This window comes from Mandrillus leucophaeus, unplaced genomic scaffold, assembly GCF_000951045.1.
Source record: "Mandrillus leucophaeus isolate KB7577 unplaced genomic scaffold, Mleu.le_1.0 Scaffold50, whole genome shotgun sequence".
Taxonomy (NCBI): Eukaryota; Metazoa; Chordata; class Mammalia; order Primates; family Cercopithecidae; genus Mandrillus; species Mandrillus leucophaeus.
In genome coordinates, this window is record NW_012105365.1 from 8,391,718 (window position 1) to 8,411,546 (window position 19,829).

The following is a 19,829-nucleotide window of genomic DNA, read 5'->3' on the forward strand; positions in this document are numbered from 1 at the left end:
TTATTATTTCTAACAAATTTATGAGACAATCACAGATGAATTTTTTTTTTTTTTCAGGCTCTTGGAACACATTTTTCTTCAAAGACTTTAAAAATAGCATCCCTAAGATATAAGCAATGCAAAAAGACTGAATTTTGAAAATACCTATATGGCAAGAGTGAAAAACAGAATTTGGATCCTGGATGGTTACAAATAGATTATTTTAAAAAGAAGTTGGATTTATTCAACTTAGGTCAATTTATCTTGGTAAGAATTTAAAAGTGCTTTCTGATGCCACATCCTGGTCTGTCACCTGTTCTTAAATAATCAGCCTGTTATGTGTCATCACCCCTCCCGAACTCCCCATTTGCCCCATCAAAATGTGGAGTTCTGTCTTGCTGCTGAGTAACGTGGGGCTGGTTATGACTGGGAGGGAGGATGGGAGCGGGGCACGTGGACCAGAAATACTTCCTAGAAACAGCAAGTACGCTGCTCAACCCTGCCTGAACTTTCCTGTAAACAGCCACTGACAGACTGCATCCCTGCTGGGTGGATCCCGCGACTCCTAGAGGGAATGGCACTTCTTGTTTTTAATTAGCAAGGTGAAAGGTGAATTAAAACTAGCAGTTTGGCAAGTCGGTGCAAGAGGCTGACTTCTGAGAGGCTTCCAGGAGCCCGAAGAGAGGACCTCCACGGGAGAAGGGAGTGCGTGTGCGTGTGCGTGTGCTCGGGTTTTTTTTTTTTTTTCTGAATGAACAGCTTTGCCTAAGTGACTGAAAAATACAGCTTCTTCCTGAATCTACCGGCGTAGTTGCTGAAGAGAGCTCTAGACAGGACATGGCTCTGAAGACTCACTCTTTGGAATGTCCTCTTGCTCCCGGCTTATAAACAACTGTCCTGAGGAAAGAAAGGTTTTACGTAGCCAAATACAGCCTGACAAATGGCACTTCGGAACTGTGCTTTCTGATGACAACGCGTTCGATTTCTGACAAAGCCTCTCGCACGCTGCCCCTGGAGGGAAGTCCTAAGTAAAACTCAGACCCTCCTTAAAGTGAGGAGCGAGGGCTTGGACGGTGAACACGGCAGCATGGCATCCGCCGGGTACATTATCACCTTGCTCCTGTGGGGTTACTTACTGGAGCTTTGGACAGGAGGTCATACAGCTGATACTACCCACCCCCGGTTACGCCTGTCACATAAAGGTAGGTTACCTTTCCAGATCCTTTTGTTTAAAAGAAAAAGAAAAAGAAAAAGAAAAAGAAAGTCGTTTAACATAGGCTTATGGTCTTCAAAGACCTTTAAAATGCACCTGAAAAATTTATTGCAAAACTGACCTAAAATTCTAAGTACCTCTGATTAATATGTCATACTCACCTCATCTGAAAACAGTGCAAAATCACATGTCAACTTAGAGATGTTATTTTTGTCTGTAAATACTGGGTTTTATTAATGAGGAGTTCACTCACTGGCAGAGGGAACACAGGAAGGGAGGAAGCAGGTTGTAAATAGCCTTGAGAGGCTGAATCCACCAAGTTAACAGTAGGTATTTAAATATCAGTTTATGCATGTGAGAAACAAGGATGCTGGGGAAGGGCTATAGAAATAGGGGTGCAATTTGTTCTTTTTGTTTTTGTTTTGTTTTGTTTTGTTTGCATAATGGAGGTAAGAGGAGGAGGAAAGAAAATTCCTGAGGAGAAAAATGATGCCCTATCCATAATAACTGTCATCATCATGTAATTAAAATGATTGACAACTAATATAAATTAGTTTTCCAGTGCAATTGATTATTAGAATTTTTTCATGTGTGGCAAAGCAAAATACTTTATGACAATGCTTGTAAAATGGCTAATATTGATTAAAGTATTAGTATTCACTAGCATTTGTAGTGTTAATTTATATTGCCTTAATGAAGATCTGTCTAACAGTGAATGTTTAAATATTTCATTCTACAGTTGTCTTGTAAAGCAACATTATACTCATAAATAAATGATTAAAAGATAGATTTTGCATCAGGACCAATACAAGCCAGTCATGAATATGTTTGATAACTCCTCCTGTAAACAAACAATCAATAAACAAAACCATGCTCAGAGAAAGTGACTTTGCTGACTTAAAATAAGTTCAGAATAAATTGTCAGCAAATAAGTATTTATTATCACCAGCCATTGAGACATTGAGACAGAAAGCAGATGTAATACTCAGGATTACATAAGAATCATTTTTCAATTGTGTAAGCTTTTAAATTGACCCCCACTGTAGAAGGAACAGAAGCTTGCATTTTCTAAGTATAGGTAGAATATTTGTCAGGAGAAACAAAAAGGGAGTCCTCGATTTTATGTGACATGTTTGGTCTTTTTGTCTTTTTACTGGACAATCTTCACTAAATGTTATAGAAATTTTTCATTTTTAGAGTAGTTAAAACTATGGATATTTTCTTAGTTTAAATACATTTCCTATAATACTATCTAGTAGATAATACAAATTTAAGAAACACATTGATACTAAATTGGCAAAGTGTTTAAAATATAGTGCCCAGAATTAACACTAATCTTTTAACTTGGGAAGATGTAGCATGGTATGTATCAAAATGCCTATTCCAAAGAAGTTTATCATCAAAGATGTCAAGATGTACAAATTTGATGTGATGGAATATGAACAAATAAAGATGCAAAAAAATATAAATTGATTGTTTTTCTTATGTAGATGAATGGACAAGCTACCGGTTTTTGCAAGCTACAATTCTGTTACATCTAGTATTAATATTTTATACCTTGTTATTGGGGTACTTGTGTTTTCATGGTTCAATATCAGTGTGTTTTCCAACAGGTCACATTTTAATATTTCATAAGAGAGTTAATAATTTGATCAAAGAATACCAAAGTTCTCCGATACAAGTAAATGTTATGCATAATACTGCTATTGAGTTTGTCTTTATTATGTCACTTTTAATCAAAGAAATAATTGTAACTGATGTTATGAGTGGTGTCATATGGTGTGAGAGTAAAACTGCTAGTATCTATATGTACACTAGACTGAAAACTCCCACAGGATTTCCTTTACCTTTGAATTTAGTGGAACCAGCTGAAAATGCACAGTATGATGTTTTTATACAAAGGCAGAATAGAGAGAGTTACCTGAAAATGGAATGTTCCTACTTGTGCAATTTTGTTAGTGAAGTCAGCTAAGAGATCACACTGGAGATGCTACCTGAAGCAGCCAATGCCTACTGCACCTCAGGGGCCTTAGTGAAAAGAAGAGCATATACACTGTCAGAGCAGGGTATTCAGTCCCACCAATATAATAGGAACAGCCCATTTATCTCTCTACACTCTGGAATTCAGTGAATATTTTAGAGGTCTTCAAAAACTAGGAATAAGATATTGCAGATTATTCTTCCGTGGTCTTGAATAATGTCAGTAATGGCAAATGTTCAGTAGTGAGTGAATTAAGATAATTAATATATAAATGAGTTTATAATCTTTCAATATAAGAGGCACTAGGTATATGTAATATAACACCTCTGCACTGCTGCCTGACCACTAGCAGGGAAATCCAGGAGGTTCCCTGGAGGTAGCCTACTAGAATAATTCAGAAATTCTTTTCAGAGTTCATGATCTAAGCTGTATGGGAGAAAGGCAGGCATTTTTCTCATATTCTTCACTTTTAAGATGGCATTTGAAAACACAAACCTATTGTTTCTTCTCAAGGAGGAGGAGAAAGTTTATCATACACAGAGATTGAGTTAAATTATATAAAAATATGTTCAGAAAAAAAAAAAAGGTCCAGAGATTTGCCCTTTTCCTCTCCCCTTCATTCTCCATTACTATTTCTTAACTAGACATGTTCTTAACTAGAGCTGGAAAGGAAGGGATCATTAGGATTAAAGAGGAGAAAAGACAGAGAGAGAGAGAGAGAGGCAGAGAAAGAGAGAAGGAGACAAGGTATAAGGGTAATATGAGGTTTGGAATATTTTCTAGTTGATTTCCTACTGCCTTGTACTCCAGTGGGATAATATTGAATCCCTTCCTCTTCTAACTGAGTATCTCACTCCACACTAATATTAAGAAAATATACTGGCTTAGGGCAAGTCTGGTAGATAAAATGATGAGATAATTACTCTTGTTGAGGCAATACATAAATCTTTTAATGTATTTTCTAGTTATAAGGTAAATTACATTAATAAGTAAACATGTAGCAAAGATTAAGATGGCAAGATGCTGTCCTGCTTTGTAAAAATTTTCGGTCAAGATTCGAGTTGAATTTGGCTATATCAGGCAAATATTTAAAAGTTCATGAATAGTTATGCATTATAGCTAACTTTATCCCAGCTCAATAGGGTAACATTGGTGAGATTAATGCAAAATTTTAATATTCTCCCCCAAGGGTTTCCTTGAAAAATACTGTGGTCCTCAGGACAGAAACCAAGGAAGGAGAGAATGAAGGGAGAAGAGTCCTGGTGGATTCATCTACTTCCCTTTGTTGATATCTGTTCTCTCCTTATCTTTCACCATCCTGCACTAATGAGGTTACAGGGAAGGCAAAAATAAGCTTCTTGATAATGGAGCTCAGAGAAGAAAAAACAAATAAGCCAAGACCTATGTTGAGAAAGAAATACCAATGTACGTGGAAAGCCCCAGAAATTCAGTCATGGGAGCTTGGCAGACAGGCTAGGTGTTTGAAGTCTCAATAAGGATGAATGCTATTGCAGAAATCAAGGAGAATGGCTGCTTAAGCATAATATGTTCTCCTAGAATAGTTGGTGAAGAGACAGTTAAATAAAGGCATGGATATGGCAGAAGAACATTCCTAAAATATGTTAACACTACACATGTAGATTTAAACATGGAATATATACTTATGCAGATAGAACTTGCAATAGAGTGTTAATTAGTGTATCTGTATTGGGTATTATAACCAATTAAATACAGATTTATCATAGTTCAGAGAGCTCAGCATTTGAAATCAGAGGCCTCTACTCCAGCTCTAGTACTTCCCACTTAAAATAATGATAATTAATTGTCTGCATCTCAGTTTCCTCTATTTGAAAATAGGGGTAGTAATGGTATTTTGCCTGTATATTTTACTGGGTTTTTGAGATAATCAAGTGGAACAACAATATCTGTGAATGTACCTTATCACCTAAAAACTATTTATATTATTAATGTTTTTGCAGACTGATACAAAGTGAGAGTATTGGAAGGAAACAGGTCCTAAAGAGAAAAACCTTGAAAATGGTATGAGTTTATATTTCAACAAGTGCTAGGATAATGCTAATATAGAAGACAGAATAAACTTGCTCTTAAATAGCATAAAACATATGATTTATCTTGATAGATTGCACTCACTCCAAATCTCATCTTCCATATCTTTGACCTCTAGTTATAATAACTCAGAAGATGATTACATTGTCTGTGCATTTTCCAAGTTTCATGGCCTATATTTTTTTTTTTGCTGTAGTGTACATATATCCATTTGTTACATGTATTCACTCTACAACACACGTTTTAGAATTCATTCCATTTACAAGAAAATAATTGACAGAGAATTCTAAAAGAGCACAATGTTAAATAAACATTCTGAATGATCATTCTGGAGGCCGTGGTATTTATTTTATACCCAAGGCAAATAAAAAATGAGGTAGTGACTGAGCCAGTTTTTCCTGACCCAGCTCATAGCTTTAGTTCCTCTTCCAATAGCTTGGTATTATCAATAGTGACATTAGTCACACATCTCTGGGTGTTAGTAAATAAAAACTGGTCATATGACATGATTCATAAGCAGAGTGATTAAATAGGACCCAGGAGGAAACACTAGCCTATGTGTCCAGAGCTTCAGGGAGAGACAGTGAGAATTAAGTGGTGGATTTATTAAGAAATAGCTTATATTATAAAAAATACCACTGGATAAATTGTGAGGAATTACAATATGTTTCGTTGAGTCTGGTTTATACAAAATATGCTTTCTGTGGAGAGAGTCTTCCTAAGAATTTTAGATAGTGCTATTATTTGTGTTTTTATATTTGCTACAGACAAATATTGTCCATGTATCACATTGAAAGTCCCCGAATGGTTCTATGAATTATTAAATTCTTATCTGGATGTTGCACTTTACAGTGGGAAAACAGTTATCTTTTAATATAGAAATAGGGTGAGGGAAGGTCTGGGTTAGAAAAAAATAGTAACTGGAATTTATATATGAACTGGGCCAGTTTTGGAGTGGAAAATGTATGTGTATCAAACCATTTTTTTTTTCTGCTTTGCAAGGAAAGTATTCTATACATAATATATAACCAATGCCTGTTCTTTATTAATAAATATATTCAACAGCTGTGATGTCATAATGAAATATTCTTTACAAAAATTATGTTGCCATATTGTTGTTTTGCTATCCAGGTCAGATTTGTCATCTAGTCAGAGCTGAGAGTATTACATAGAGAGGGCCTCTGTTTCTTTCTGGGATGAGATCACTTGGTGGCCTCAGTTCTATGACCACATAATAAAGCACCAAACCATGAAATTGGTTGTTACTGGTGAAAAGTATTGCTAACAGTCTGCTCAATCAGTTTTATTTCATCAAAGACATTTAAAGGAATCATCACTGGGACTTCTTAGTGGGAGTGTGTGCAAAAATGTATTTCTTTATCTTTGTATATAAAACTCTTCTGTGGTTTAATAGAGGAATTTAGTCTGCAGGAATCCAGAAATATCACTTTGTATGCATGCATGCCCCTTCATACGTAGCCATCCCAGTGTAAAAAGTCTTATAATTTCAGTCTCTGAGAATTAAAAACAAAACTAAACTAAAATTATACCATTTATAACATTTTCCAAAGGGTGCAGAATAGATTTAGATTATTTTCTTGGTTTTAAGAGACAGGGCCATAAGTTAGTAGTTTCTAGTATAACATATGACACTTTGTAATACTCTATACATTATACAAACGATGATGGTTATTTTGATAATTTTGTTTTCACAGTAAAGCCTTACATAACATTGGAGGTATAAGAGTAAACATCATTGTTATTATTAATTCCTTAGTCTTAAGTGAGCATTATTCTTTGCACTCATGATAGGAATGATAGTGACAAGACTGGATATTTTATAGTCTGGATATTCTGGACTAGGAATAAAAAGGACATGTCCATATCACATTTACTCCAAGTGTTGCAGTCTCTGATATTAAGAGAACGTTTTTGGTCATAAACAGTGATGATTTCAAGACAAGACATCTCTGCGGAACTGATAACTTCCCTTCATATGGCCCCTATGGTGGCCAAGACAACTGATTACTCGAGAAGTTTTCAGCCCTGGTTCTAATGTCTATTTCAGGATATTCTAATCATAGGGGTCCTTTGCCTTGGTAACCTTACCTCCACAACTGGTATGAAAAAATAAAAGAGAAATTTATTTTCATGGCTGATTTCTGGGACTTAGAAATGTGTTTCATTTCCATCCTTGGTACCTAAACTCTCAGCCATCACTGTGCTCTGCTCAAGGATTTAGCTTGTAGCCTTGGCATAGGAAACACAGTAGCTAGAAAACACTCTTACATTCGAATTGCAGTGGCCTAAAAACCCTAGACTTTGGATGAGGCACATCTAATTTGAATCTGGCCTCTGACTGCACGGCATGCGCAAGTTACGTAGGTTTTCTGAATATGCATTTTCTCATCTTTAAAATGGTAAAATATAATCTGCAAAAATGTGAAAGGATTACATGAGATAATGCAGATTAATGTGCAGAATACTTAACCCTTAGGAAGCTTTTTATAAATTACTCAATAAATTAGATGAGATTCAGAGATAATTAATCTATGCTGTTCTCTTTTTTATTCTAAAAGCAATCATGAGCAAATTTTTAAATTACAACTTAGGATGAAAAGAGATCCTTAATCATCAGATTTTTACTTAAAAGCGAAGATTTTCTTTAATGAAAACCAGCTCTTACTAGAGTAGATAACTAGAAGGAACAAAGAATATAGATGTCTCTCATGTTTGTAAGTTATTGTAAGAATTATTTTGTTTATACTTTAAGGAAAGTTGGAATTTTATCTGATGGCACCTTGGAGACAACAGACCAAATCCACAAAATAAACAGTACTAACAAAGGTAATTGTAGGCCCAGCTTTGTGAAGCACAATAGAACTAATATTACTAAGGCCAGACCACACTGCCTAAAGTTAAACTAAACAGTGTCCTATAGGCAGCTATCAGCTCAGCATGTGTTGTTTACTTGGAAAGTGAAAGAAAGTCTCCCACTTTGCCTTCCCTTAGATGAACAGGTAAGATATCTGGTGCCATGCACAGTTCCTGACACTTCGTAGGCATTCAACAAGTGCTCATCAAGTGAGTATCTGAATAAAACAAAATGATTTAGAACTGTGTTTTTCAAAGGAAAAGGTGATGGGGTGGGATGAGCAGGAATACCATGAAACCGAGGAATCCTGGACAACTATTTATGGCCCCTTTAGCATAATATATGTTAGAGAAAAGGCTGGGGCTTTCTATCTATTCCCCTTCTTTCTCATCAGTGCTGCATTTAGTGAAACAGCTGGGACCTCCAGGCACCCTCCTGATACATCAATTGAATTCTTTCATCTACATTCTCTCCTCCACCGTTTTCTCTACTTCCTCTTCTTTTTCTTCCTTCCCTTTCTTTTCCTCTTCTTCCTCTCCTCCTCCTTCTTCTATATATCTTGTGATGTCCTTGTCATTTCTGGGTTATCACTATACCCCCTCCTCCCTTTCTCTTTTCACTTAATTCTGTGACTACCCTTTTGTGCGACTGGCAGCACCCCTTCTTTCTTTTTCTCTTCTTCTACTTCTCTTCCAGATAAATATTTTTGATTTCTTCGTCACCTTAAGCCAAAAGGGGAAAGGAAACATACTTTTAGTGAAAGATATGTATTCATTGGCCTTCTGTGTACCTTCAATATTTGTTTCTTTTTTGTTGTTTAACACAATAAATACAAAACATGACCTTTGAATTATTTAGAAAAACTTTAAACTTACTAGGCATTGAAAATTGGTTTAAATCCATGATGTAGGAAATAATGAAATACTAAATAAATAGCTTACTAGCCACCTGGATAATGTACCCTCTTTTTCCAACCTGTTTTTCTGCTGGGAAGCTGATGCTCACAGGCACCATAGGATTGTGGCAATTGGAGAGGAGAGGAATTAGGGCACGGCACAGGAGAGGGCAGAGCCTGCCAGCCAAGTATTCTGTAACTAAACTCGGGTTAAATGTCAGTTAAAATATTATTTATGTAAACCTATTTCTATGCACTTTTGGTTTGTTTTCTCTGAGTTTTGAGCTTTAATTTAGGGAACCAGAATAAAAAGGGGGTTTTATTTACAGGATAGAGTGGTGGAACAGAATCCCTAAGAGTAAGTCTCAGGGGTGATTTTAGGTAGCCAGATCAACTTCAGAACAGGAAAAGAACAGCAGCAAAGAAAATGAGAATAAAAGAGGGTGAAAATAGAGGTCAGCTGAGGACACTGACTCTTTCCCTCCTGATTTGTTCTTTCCCAGGAAATAATGGGAATGGAGAGGGGCTTTAAGATACCCTGTGGAAGTAAAGTCAAATAGGAAATGTGCTCCCAGCATTGTGTATAGCTGTTTACTCCTCCTGATTGCTTTTTTTCTAACACTGAGTCAAAAAGTTTATTATGAACCTCAGGTCCTTTCCAATTATAGAAATGTAGGGCTCCTTTCTTCTCCTTACCAGGCTTCAAAAGGGTTTCTCCAAAACACTTTTGAAACTGGTATTAGGAGATAGTATGTTGCAGTGGAAAGGGTATGGACTTCCAGTTTTTGAATCTACAGTATATTTTATTTGATGCTGTCTTATTCTCGCTGAATCATTGAACTGAGGCTTCCTTTCCTCATCATTATAAAGGGAAAAATGAACACTGTCTTCGTATCTTGTATGATTTTGGTAGAAAAAAATTTAAATGTATCACAAAGATAAATGACACAGTGTTGTAGTATCTTATAATACTTTCTAATTTATGTAATTGTTTTTAAATATATTTAAAGGTCCTTCAGGGCAAGGAGTAATTTTTTGTACACCCTTGGGGATGGAATAAATTCACTTCAAATCATTCCTAAAGGCTACAATTACAGTCTGGGTTTTTGTGTCTATTGAATTGAAATATACATATATTTAGTTAGCTTCCATATTATGGTCAAAATAACACAACTATAAAGGCCAACTTTATTTTTTTATAAGGTTCAGAGCTACTGCTAAATAATTCACCTGCAGGATGGTTTGATTGAATTTCATTGCACAGGAGATGATGCTACTATTATGGAAACTGGAGTTAAACGAATGCTACACAGAGTGTGGTCCATGGACTGCAACATCAGCATTCCCTGGGAGCTGCTGAATCAGATCTACTGAGTCAATAATTCTGAGACTCGGGAATCTCTGTTTTAACAATTCCTATGGGTGATTCTTAGTGAAGACTCAACTATGAGAAACCCTGGGCTGTGTGTGTGGAAGGATGCTACAAAGGAGCCCCAAGTTCATATTTACCGTTTTCATTTATTCCTCCTTTAACTTCATCTCCTAGGTTAAGGGTGTTGTCAAATGTCCAAATGACAGCCTTGGTCTTGATAAATATACTTAGATTCATAGATATGTAACTATATCACCATTATCTGCTTATTTTTGTATTAAATATAAAGTGTACCTATACATTGATGATAATTTAGCATATAATTTAAATATTTTAAAAGATTACTGATGGTGTAAATTGTAGCATGTTGTAGCTATGATTGAGTTCTGATGAAAAAACATCTAATATTTGTCGATTGTGGAAAAGCATTTTGAAAAATTCTTTTATGCCTCAAAGAGAAGTTTTCTGGGACAAATGAAATTAGATGTCGCTTACCACTTCATCCCTTTGTTATACATCTTGATCATTGCCTGTATTAATCTGCTCTCACGTTGCTATAAAGAACTGCCCAATACTGTGATAAAATGAAGACATTCCATTAATTCCGTTATGAATGACCTCACTGCTCACCTTGCACGATAAAGCTGTGTTGTTTTCACACAATATACATTATTAAAACATATAATTCATTTCAGAGTGCACAGAACACTATGTTATTATAGAGAAAGCCTTTTTAAAGTTTTTTTCCCTTAAATTCTTTTGGGGTAGAATCAATGGATATAGCTTTGGGACATAGTGGATAGCTATATATAATGAGGAATTAACAAACTTTATTGCTTTAAACATTTTAATTTTAATCACATTAATAATAAGTAAAGTGACCACGTGCGTTTGTTAACTATCATAATCTTTTCGAGGGACAGAATACAACAATTTCCTCCTTCATGTCTTGGACACCAGCCCAGAAACCACTGTCCTACCGCCTTGTAAAGAACTCCTCTTTCTAAAATATATGTTAAATTAGCAGAATATTTTGAATGGAAAAAAAAAAAAAAAAGAACTGCCAGAGACTGGATAATTTATAAAGGAAAGAAGTTTAATTGACTCACAGTTCCACAGGGCTGGGGAGGCCTCAGGAAACTTACAATCATGGCAGAAGGGAAGGCAAACACATCCTTCCTCATATGGCAGCAGAAGAAGTGCAGAGCAAAAGTCGAAAAGCCCCTTATAAAACCATCAGATCTCCCGAGAACTCACGCACTGTCAGAAGATGAGTTTGGAGGAAACTGTCTTCATGATTCAATCACCTCCACCTGGTCCCACCCTTGACACATGGGGATTATTACAATTCGAGGTGAAATTTGGGTGGGGACACAGAGCCAAACCATATCATTGCCTTCAGAGAATTAAAAGAGCCTATAATTTTAAAGTATAATTGGTTTGTTATTCATTCATTTATTCCATAATTATTTGTTCGGCTTCTTCAATGCTTTAGTATGGAGCATTATGCTAGGATTTTAAGAATAAAAAATCCAGTTTTACAAACATAATGTGGTATACTGTTTGGAATCCTGGGATAGTAAAGGATTATTAGATGAAAACTAAGGAAATCTGAATAAAGTATGAATTTTAATTAATAATACTGTATCAATATTGGTTTATTAACTGTGATAAATGTACCATATAAATGTATAGTGTAAACAAGGGGAGCTAGGTATAGGTATAGGGGAACTCTCTGTACTCACCAAAAATGTTCTGTAAATCTAAAACTATTTTAAGAAGTTTAACACACACACACACACACACACACACACACACAGCTTTTAGTCAAACACAATTCTCAAGAAACTTAAGATCCAGTTGTAAAAGGAGAGAAGTCGTAATAAAGTAGGGTGCTTTTTTAATATCCCAAGGGATGCTATAAAAGCATGAAATTGGGGCTGAAAAGAGAACCAAAGCTCAGTATTGAAGATTAATAAGAGGAGCTTGGGCAAGATGTTATGAACAAATTAGCTATGTCATACTCTGCCTTGCACCATCCTGCCATGTGCCCACAATCTTCCCATGGCATATAATGCATTGTATTCTCCCAGAAATTAACTTAATTCCACTGTAGTCGTGACTCTACCACACACACTACTATCACACGTTCTTTGTCCTTGCTAAATTTAATTTCCCCCATTTCTAAATGACTTTGAGGAATTTTCAGATTTTTTTGTATGAGTAATATATGATTACTACAAATTCATAGTTAGAGTTTGAAAATACTGAGGACAATTATATTGCATTTTATTGCTTGCATTCTTAGAATCTAATAAACTTTAGGTACTGAATATATTTCATGTATTGCATTTAATATACAGAATTTAATTGCTATATCTATTCACACTAGTGTTACCAATCTTAATTCTTTTGCTGGATGCCACATACAAATACATTCCTAACAGAGATAGCAGAAAATGAAATGATGGGGTTGGAAGAGCATTGAGAATACAGGAGATATGATGAGAATATTTCTCTTCTGCCCCTTTTGCAACACATTAGGCACTAGTTTGGCTTCAACTCTTCTATTACAAAGGTTCTGAAGAGAAATCCAGGACTGCTTAGAAATTATTCAGAAAATATCTGTAAATTATTAAAAGATATAGTTTGAGGCAGTGGCAGAGGATTGGATGACTTCATCTGGGCCATTCAAATGATTATTGTCACATTTGACTCAACTTTTCTTCCCATTTGCTGCAATCATGATCTCCCAATTTCCAATGTAACACCTCATTCATTTCTACAGTGACAAACTATGAAGAAACAGAAAAAAAGAACTAATGCATTAATACCATGACAAAGCAGAAAGCAAAGAAAGTCAGAACCGGGAAAGAGTGATAACTTACCCAACATCTTTGTTTTTTCAGAAATGCTCCAATTGACCAAAAGCAAGATTTTTTTTTTTTTTTGGTCAGTCTGTCCCTGCGCAACAGTTTTATGAATAATTTGGCCATTTGTCTTTCATTTTTCATTTTAAAATCACAGCTATTGGTAGTAACATAGTGAGAAGGCAAAGCAATGACTAGGTTTTATCATTCTAATTAGTTTATGCAAGGTATTTTACTTTCTCAACCCAGGTTATTTGAGAAAGAACTTATGAAAATTTCATTTTACTAAGATTTTATTATATCTATAAGCCAAGCAAAAATGTTTTTTCATGTACTTAATTTATCAAAATCAATTGATAATATATTTTGAAATGTTATATCCTTATTTTTTTTCTTTTTGGTACTATACTATAATTAATCAAATACAATGCACTTAACACAAACTGTAAACTAATGGGCATAAGCAGAAATGTCATATTCAGAAGAAAGTACACAATTGTCACCATACCTTATTATTGTAAAGAGTAAATAAAAATGGAAATGGGAAGCACTGGATTATTTTATTTTTAGAAACTAAAGACAATCTATAAAAAGAAGTGTATAGAAATTAGGATCACTTCTATAATCCTGAGCAAAGCAAAAATGATATAGGTTTAAAGAAAATGTTAGGAAAAATAATGGTAAAGAAAAAATGATTTCTTTTGAAAACAGCTCTATTATTGATGAAACTGACATAATTTATTTTTCCTGATCCTAAGCAAAATAAATAGTACAATAAGAGCAAATAGAAAATAAAGAAAGGAAAAAGCAATTATAAGCTTGACATTGTCACAAAGCATAAGTGTTACACATATTTCTGGTCAGATGAATGGTAACTACAAATACTTTTTAATTGGTTAGAATGAGTACTAGAATATTGAGCTTGCTGTAAGTTTCAGGTCTGGATAAACTTGAGCTAACCATATGGTTTATTCTTAGAATAGCCATATCACCCATAATCAAAATGTAAATTATAAAGAGAAAGAACTTTTTTCAAAGTCAAATGTTATAATTTTAGCTGTTGGGACATTCAATTATCCAAATCATTGTACATTTCCATTAATATGAGAAGGAAAATCTTTTTTTTCTTATTTTTGTCCAGAAAGAAGAAAGTAGATGGAGAAGATAGGACTATGAAACACTAGAATGGATTTAATGAGCCACCCAAAATATTGATTTTATTATTATATTGTTACAGTCATAAGAAGTTAATGTGTTTAAACTTCTATAACACATTCATGTGGTTTAATATCCTTGTAATTCCCCAAAGCAAAATTCGCTTGTAATAATATTTAAATAATCATAATAAGAAGGAAAATATTATAGGTAAGTCAACTGTACAATTAAAAAACAATCAAAAGAATGAAACTGTGTTTTGTCATTATACTGCTCAGAAGTAAGACAAAAGTTATGTACTGGGCACTGTTTTTGACAGATTTTTTTGCCAAATGTTTTTTACTTGCTCCAAAATGTGTATGCCCAAACTGAAGTCTGATATATTTTAGGATTGCAGAAGGATTTTTCCTATCTGTAGAAAAAAACTGAATTATCTATGATTTAAAAATCAATAAAGTTAAACAAGAATAAAAGTGAGACATAAAACTAAAGAACCATTACCAATGAGATAGCTTACACACTAATAAAGCAGTTATCACTCAGAAACACGTTAGATGCCTTTTATAGTATTTGTCTCAACGGACATAATATACAATTCAAGGATTTTAATGTATGTGGTTATGTTTAGAATATAATACTATGCTTATTAGATACTTGTTTTTATATTAGTCAACAAATAGTTATATTGTTTTAAGTTAGAAATGCCATTTGTCCTTTTAGTTAGCTAATTTATATCTATAGGATAGTTAGAAGAGTTGGCAGCGCTTCATTTTTGAATGTCTAGAATACCATTAATGTGAGAAAACAAATACAAAATTACCACTGGTTGTTTTGCTATGGGTGGAAAAGAATTCTTGCCAGTTAAGGAACTACTGCAGGGAGTGCTCTCCCTGTGAATGGTGTGTATAATATTGCAATTTTGTTGCTGACAGCACTGCTGCTTTTCACTTCTGCAATTCCCCAGCCAAGCTCCAAGTTTCCACTCACACTGCTAGCCACCAAAATCTCCCTTTACCTTCTATGACTATTTTTTTTTTTTCGTCTTAACAAATAGGCCCAGCTGCTACTGCAGCCGGTTGCCCACACTCTCTCCCATACTGCTCTTGCTGAGGATGGCAGGCAGAGTAGAGAAGAACAGCTGAGATTGGCTTACTCTGGCATCTAAATAATTTTGGGTGGGTCCTTTCCTAACTTTATTATTCCATTTAATTTTATAATCTTTCCTTCTGTTGAACTTTAAAAAAGCATAAATTCTGTTTCCCTACAATGTTTTCCTTGTCTGGCTGCGACTCTCTTATACCTGGCTGCTCAAGACAAACAAATTGGTTCCTTTTGCATATTGTTAATTTTTTCCCAATGTTAAGCACTATTTAGGAATCAAGTGTGGTAGAAACAAATTTATTGGTGTGATCTTGGACATGTTACTTAATCTTTCTCTGGCTAAAAGAGGTGTATAATAAATATCATCTTCTAATTGGTTGTGATAAAGATTAAATGAAAGAGCTTTTAAATGTATTTAGAGTAGTGCCTGGCGCATAGTAATTGCTAAGAAGGTGTTTGTTAGAAAGTCAGAGAGAAGAAGAAGAAGTAAAGAAGGGGGCATGGGAGAGGGAAGAGCAGAAGTAGAGAGGAAGGAGGAAAAGGAGGAAGGAATAATTGCTAAATAGAAAAACTAATAATTGCACTTAGGGAATTACAATCAACCTTACGGATTTAGCATTGTATGTCTTATTTCAACAACAACAACAACAACAACAACAAAATCGTTCATTGGAAAAAGACTATAGTTTAGGAATATTGTATAATTTTGCCCAAATCGGATAATTTTATTGAGGGTAGGAACTTTAGTGATTATTTCCCACTCTGTGAAGTCATCATGTCCATGGCTTCCAGATAGGTGGTCACATGTTTATCATTTTGAATTTGTGCATTTTCGTGGAGAGGGAGATGACTGCCTGACAAGGAATTCCATTTCATTTTGTAATAGTCTAGTGAAGAGCAAGTACTTACCTACCTAATCTCAAATCATTTTCCATATTTTAGTCTTAGTTTTTTTCTTTAATGCTAGCAAGAAGGACATAAGTCATGATGGACCTCCAAATATATAAAGATAGTGTATTAGTTCATTTTCATGCTGCTGATAAACTCACACCTGAGACTGGGCAATTTACAAAAGAGGTTTATAACGTATTTACGGTTCCACGTTGCTGGGGAAGCCTCACTAACATGGCTGAAGGCAAGGAGGAGCAAGTCACATCTTACATGGATGGCACCAAGCAAAGAGAGAGCTTGTACAGGGAGACTCTCGTTTTTAAAAGCATCAGATCTCATGAGACTTATTCACAGGAACAGCATGGAAAAGACTGCCCCCATGATTCAATTACCTCCCATCGGGTCCCTCCCACAACACGTGGGAATTGAAGATGAGATTTGGGGGGAGCACAGTCAAGCCATATCAGATAGTTATCATGCTTTTTTGTCATAGGTGAATATTCCTCAATCTCTTAACTGCTCTGTCAGTATTTTGGTCATTCTCCGGTTTGTTAATGCCCCTCTTAAAATGGAGCAACAAAATTTATATTCCAGAGATGCTTGCTTTGTTTACAGAATAGCGGTGGTGTTAACCAATGACTTTTTTTTTTTTTCTTTTTTTGAGATGGAGTTTTGCTTTTGTTGCCCAGGCTGGAGTGCAATGGTGTGATCTCGGCTCACAGCAACCACTGCCTCCCGGGTTCTAGCGGTTCTCCTGCCTCAACCTCCTGAATAGCTGGGATTACAGGCATGTGCCACCATGCCTGGCTAATTTTGTATTTTTAGTAGAAATGGGGTTTCTCCATGTTGTTCAGGCTGGTCTCAAACTCCTGACCTCAGGTGATCTGCCCGCCTCAGCCTTCCAAAGTGCTGGGATTACAGGCATAAGCTACTGTGCCCAGCCTACCAATGACTTTTATTTATTAAAGCCACCCAAGTTGACAGCAGCTTATTTGGCAAATATGCCATTTTATTCGATTACTGTCAGCCTTTCCAATGGTTTTCTCATAGGCTCTGTTGAGCCAACTTTTTCCTTTATTTCATGCGGGTGGTTTGTTTGCTGAAGTTAAGAAAAAACCTTCTTCTACTCCCTCCAGTCTAGAATGTAGATATGTGTAGTAACAATGTGTGGTGCCCTGAAAAAGACATGCACTTTGGAGTGAGACATTCCTATATTCAAAGACTATATAGTTCTGCTATTGTGTGTCTTTGCTTGATTTGCTCAGCATCATTTTCCACATTTAATGTCTTCAGGAAACTGGCTACTTAAAATGGTAAAAGTTGCATTCACTGTCTAAATTCTTTTAAAGTTTTTTTTTGTTGTTGTTAAATTTAAAATACACATTTCATGGACTTTATCTAAAATGTCAGTATTTGGAAGGAGTTTAACATACAGTTGAAGCAAATTTTAATTAAAGTATATAAAATATATGCTTTTCTGGCTTTCCTGGATGATGTAGATCAATAAATGTCATTGCCGGTTTTCTTTATAAATATTATAAAATTATTTACATACTTATAGTAAATGAAAGATCAATTTTAAGGTCTGGATAAACGTGAGCTCAACATAACCATTTTTTAATATGAAGAAACAAAACCATCTTTCTTCATGGCTAAAATAAACAGAAGCCTTTTTAAATGTCTTAATTTTTTATTTAAAAAGAATCTGGAATGGTCACAACAGAATGGCAGAATTAAAATACCATCATAGCTGTGATTGCTTAATTTTGTAACTTGAATTTGCTGTCATCTTGTAGATTTGCCAGTCTCTCTTGTAGAAAGTCTCATGTTTTTTAAAAAAAGCATATAATTTTTCAGAATAATTTTTAATTAACTCCTTGTAAGTCAAATGGTAATCTGTAAAAAATAATTTCACAAAAGACTTTATGTGTTAAAAAAATTCATAATTTCCTCAAAATTTAAAATAACCCCACATTTTAGCCAAATCTCTTTGCAGCCTCTATTTTGTTTTTGTTATAGGATTAACTTCACCAAATGCTCTTTTCCTACATTACCAGTTTATGAGCTGCTTATACTGTCTTAGAATTTTGAGTATACAGGAAGAATTATTTTAAGAATAGTAAAACATCATCAGTATAAGGAATATCACTAATGATCATATGCACCTATCCATACTACAGTTCTTGTAGCAATAATGAATTGACGATATTTCAAAATATCACACTGTGATAAACAAGGATGTCTGATCTCAGAAGATAACACACGACAGACTCAATGCTCTACCATAAATCATTTTGAATTTGTGTACCTTGTCAGATATCTTTGGGATGTTTTTCCATCTGCTATCAGCATATTGTCTTCAGGTGCTTTCAAGTATGTTTGAATACAATATTAATCCTCTGACTTATAGACATTAATTAAAGCGATAGGGCCAACCTTTTGCTGTCTTATTTTATTTAATATGACAATCTCATCAATATGAGGAAATACAGAAATAAAAGACACATTCCTTTACATTATTATAGAGATTGTCAATGTCAATTTTTCGTTAAGAAATGAAATAATTTTTATTCCCGGGCAAGATGGCCGAAAGAAACAGCTCCCATCTGTAGCTCCCAGTGAGACCAACACAGAAGGCGGATGATTTCTGCATTTCCAACTGAGGTGCCTGGCTCATCTCTTTGGGACTGGTTAGACAGTGGGTGCAGCCCACAGAGGGTGAGCTGAAGCAGGGTGGGGTGTTGCCTCACAGGGAAGTGCAAGGGATTGGGAAACTCCTCCCCTGGCCAAGGAAAGCCATGAGAGACTGTGCCATGAGGGATGGAGTTACCAGGCCCAGACACTATGCTTTCCCCATGGTCTTTGCAACCCACAGACCAGGAGATTCCCTCGGGTGTCTGCATTACCAGAGCCCTGGATTTCAAGCACAAAGCTGGGTGACTGTATGGGCAGACACTGAGCTAGCTGCAGGAGGTTTTTTTCATACCCCAGTGGTGCCTGCAACACCAGTTAGGCAGAACTGTTCACTCCCCTGAAGAGGAAAGTGAAGCCAGGGAGCCAAGTGGTGTTGCTTAGTGTATCCCACCCCCACAGAGCCCAATAAGCTAAGACTCACTGGCTTGAAATTCTTGCTGCCAGCACAGCAGTGTGAAGTTGACCTGGGACACTCAAGCTTGGTGGTAGGACGGGCGTCCGCCGTTACTGAGGCTTGAGTAGGCAGTTTTCCCTTCACAGTATAAACAAAGCCACCAGAGAATTCAGATAGGGCAGAGCCCATCGTAGCTCGGCAAAACCGCTGTAGCCAGACTGCCTCTCTAGATTCCTCCTGTCTGGGCACGGGATCTCTGAAAGAAAGGTAGCACCCCAGGCAGGAGCTTATGGATAAAACTCCTATCTCCCTGGGACAGAGGACTTGGGGCAAGGGGTGGCT

The 19,829-nt window shown here is 35.6% G+C and overlaps 1 protein-coding gene across 1 annotated transcript in view; it reads left to right on the forward strand.

The window, feature by feature from the left end:
- The first annotated feature begins 444 nt into the window (after positions 1-444).
- SEMA3E (sema domain, immunoglobulin domain (Ig), short basic domain, secreted, (semaphorin) 3E) overlaps positions 445-19,829 on the forward strand; it is a 324,952-nt gene continuing 305,567 nt past the window's right edge. The window contains exon 1 of the mRNA XM_011996070.1: positions 445-1,181. Within this exon, the coding sequence (XP_011851460.1) occupies positions 1,067-1,181 (115 nt within the window). The 5' untranslated portion in view covers positions 445-1,066. The remainder of the gene's footprint in view (positions 1,182-19,829) is intronic.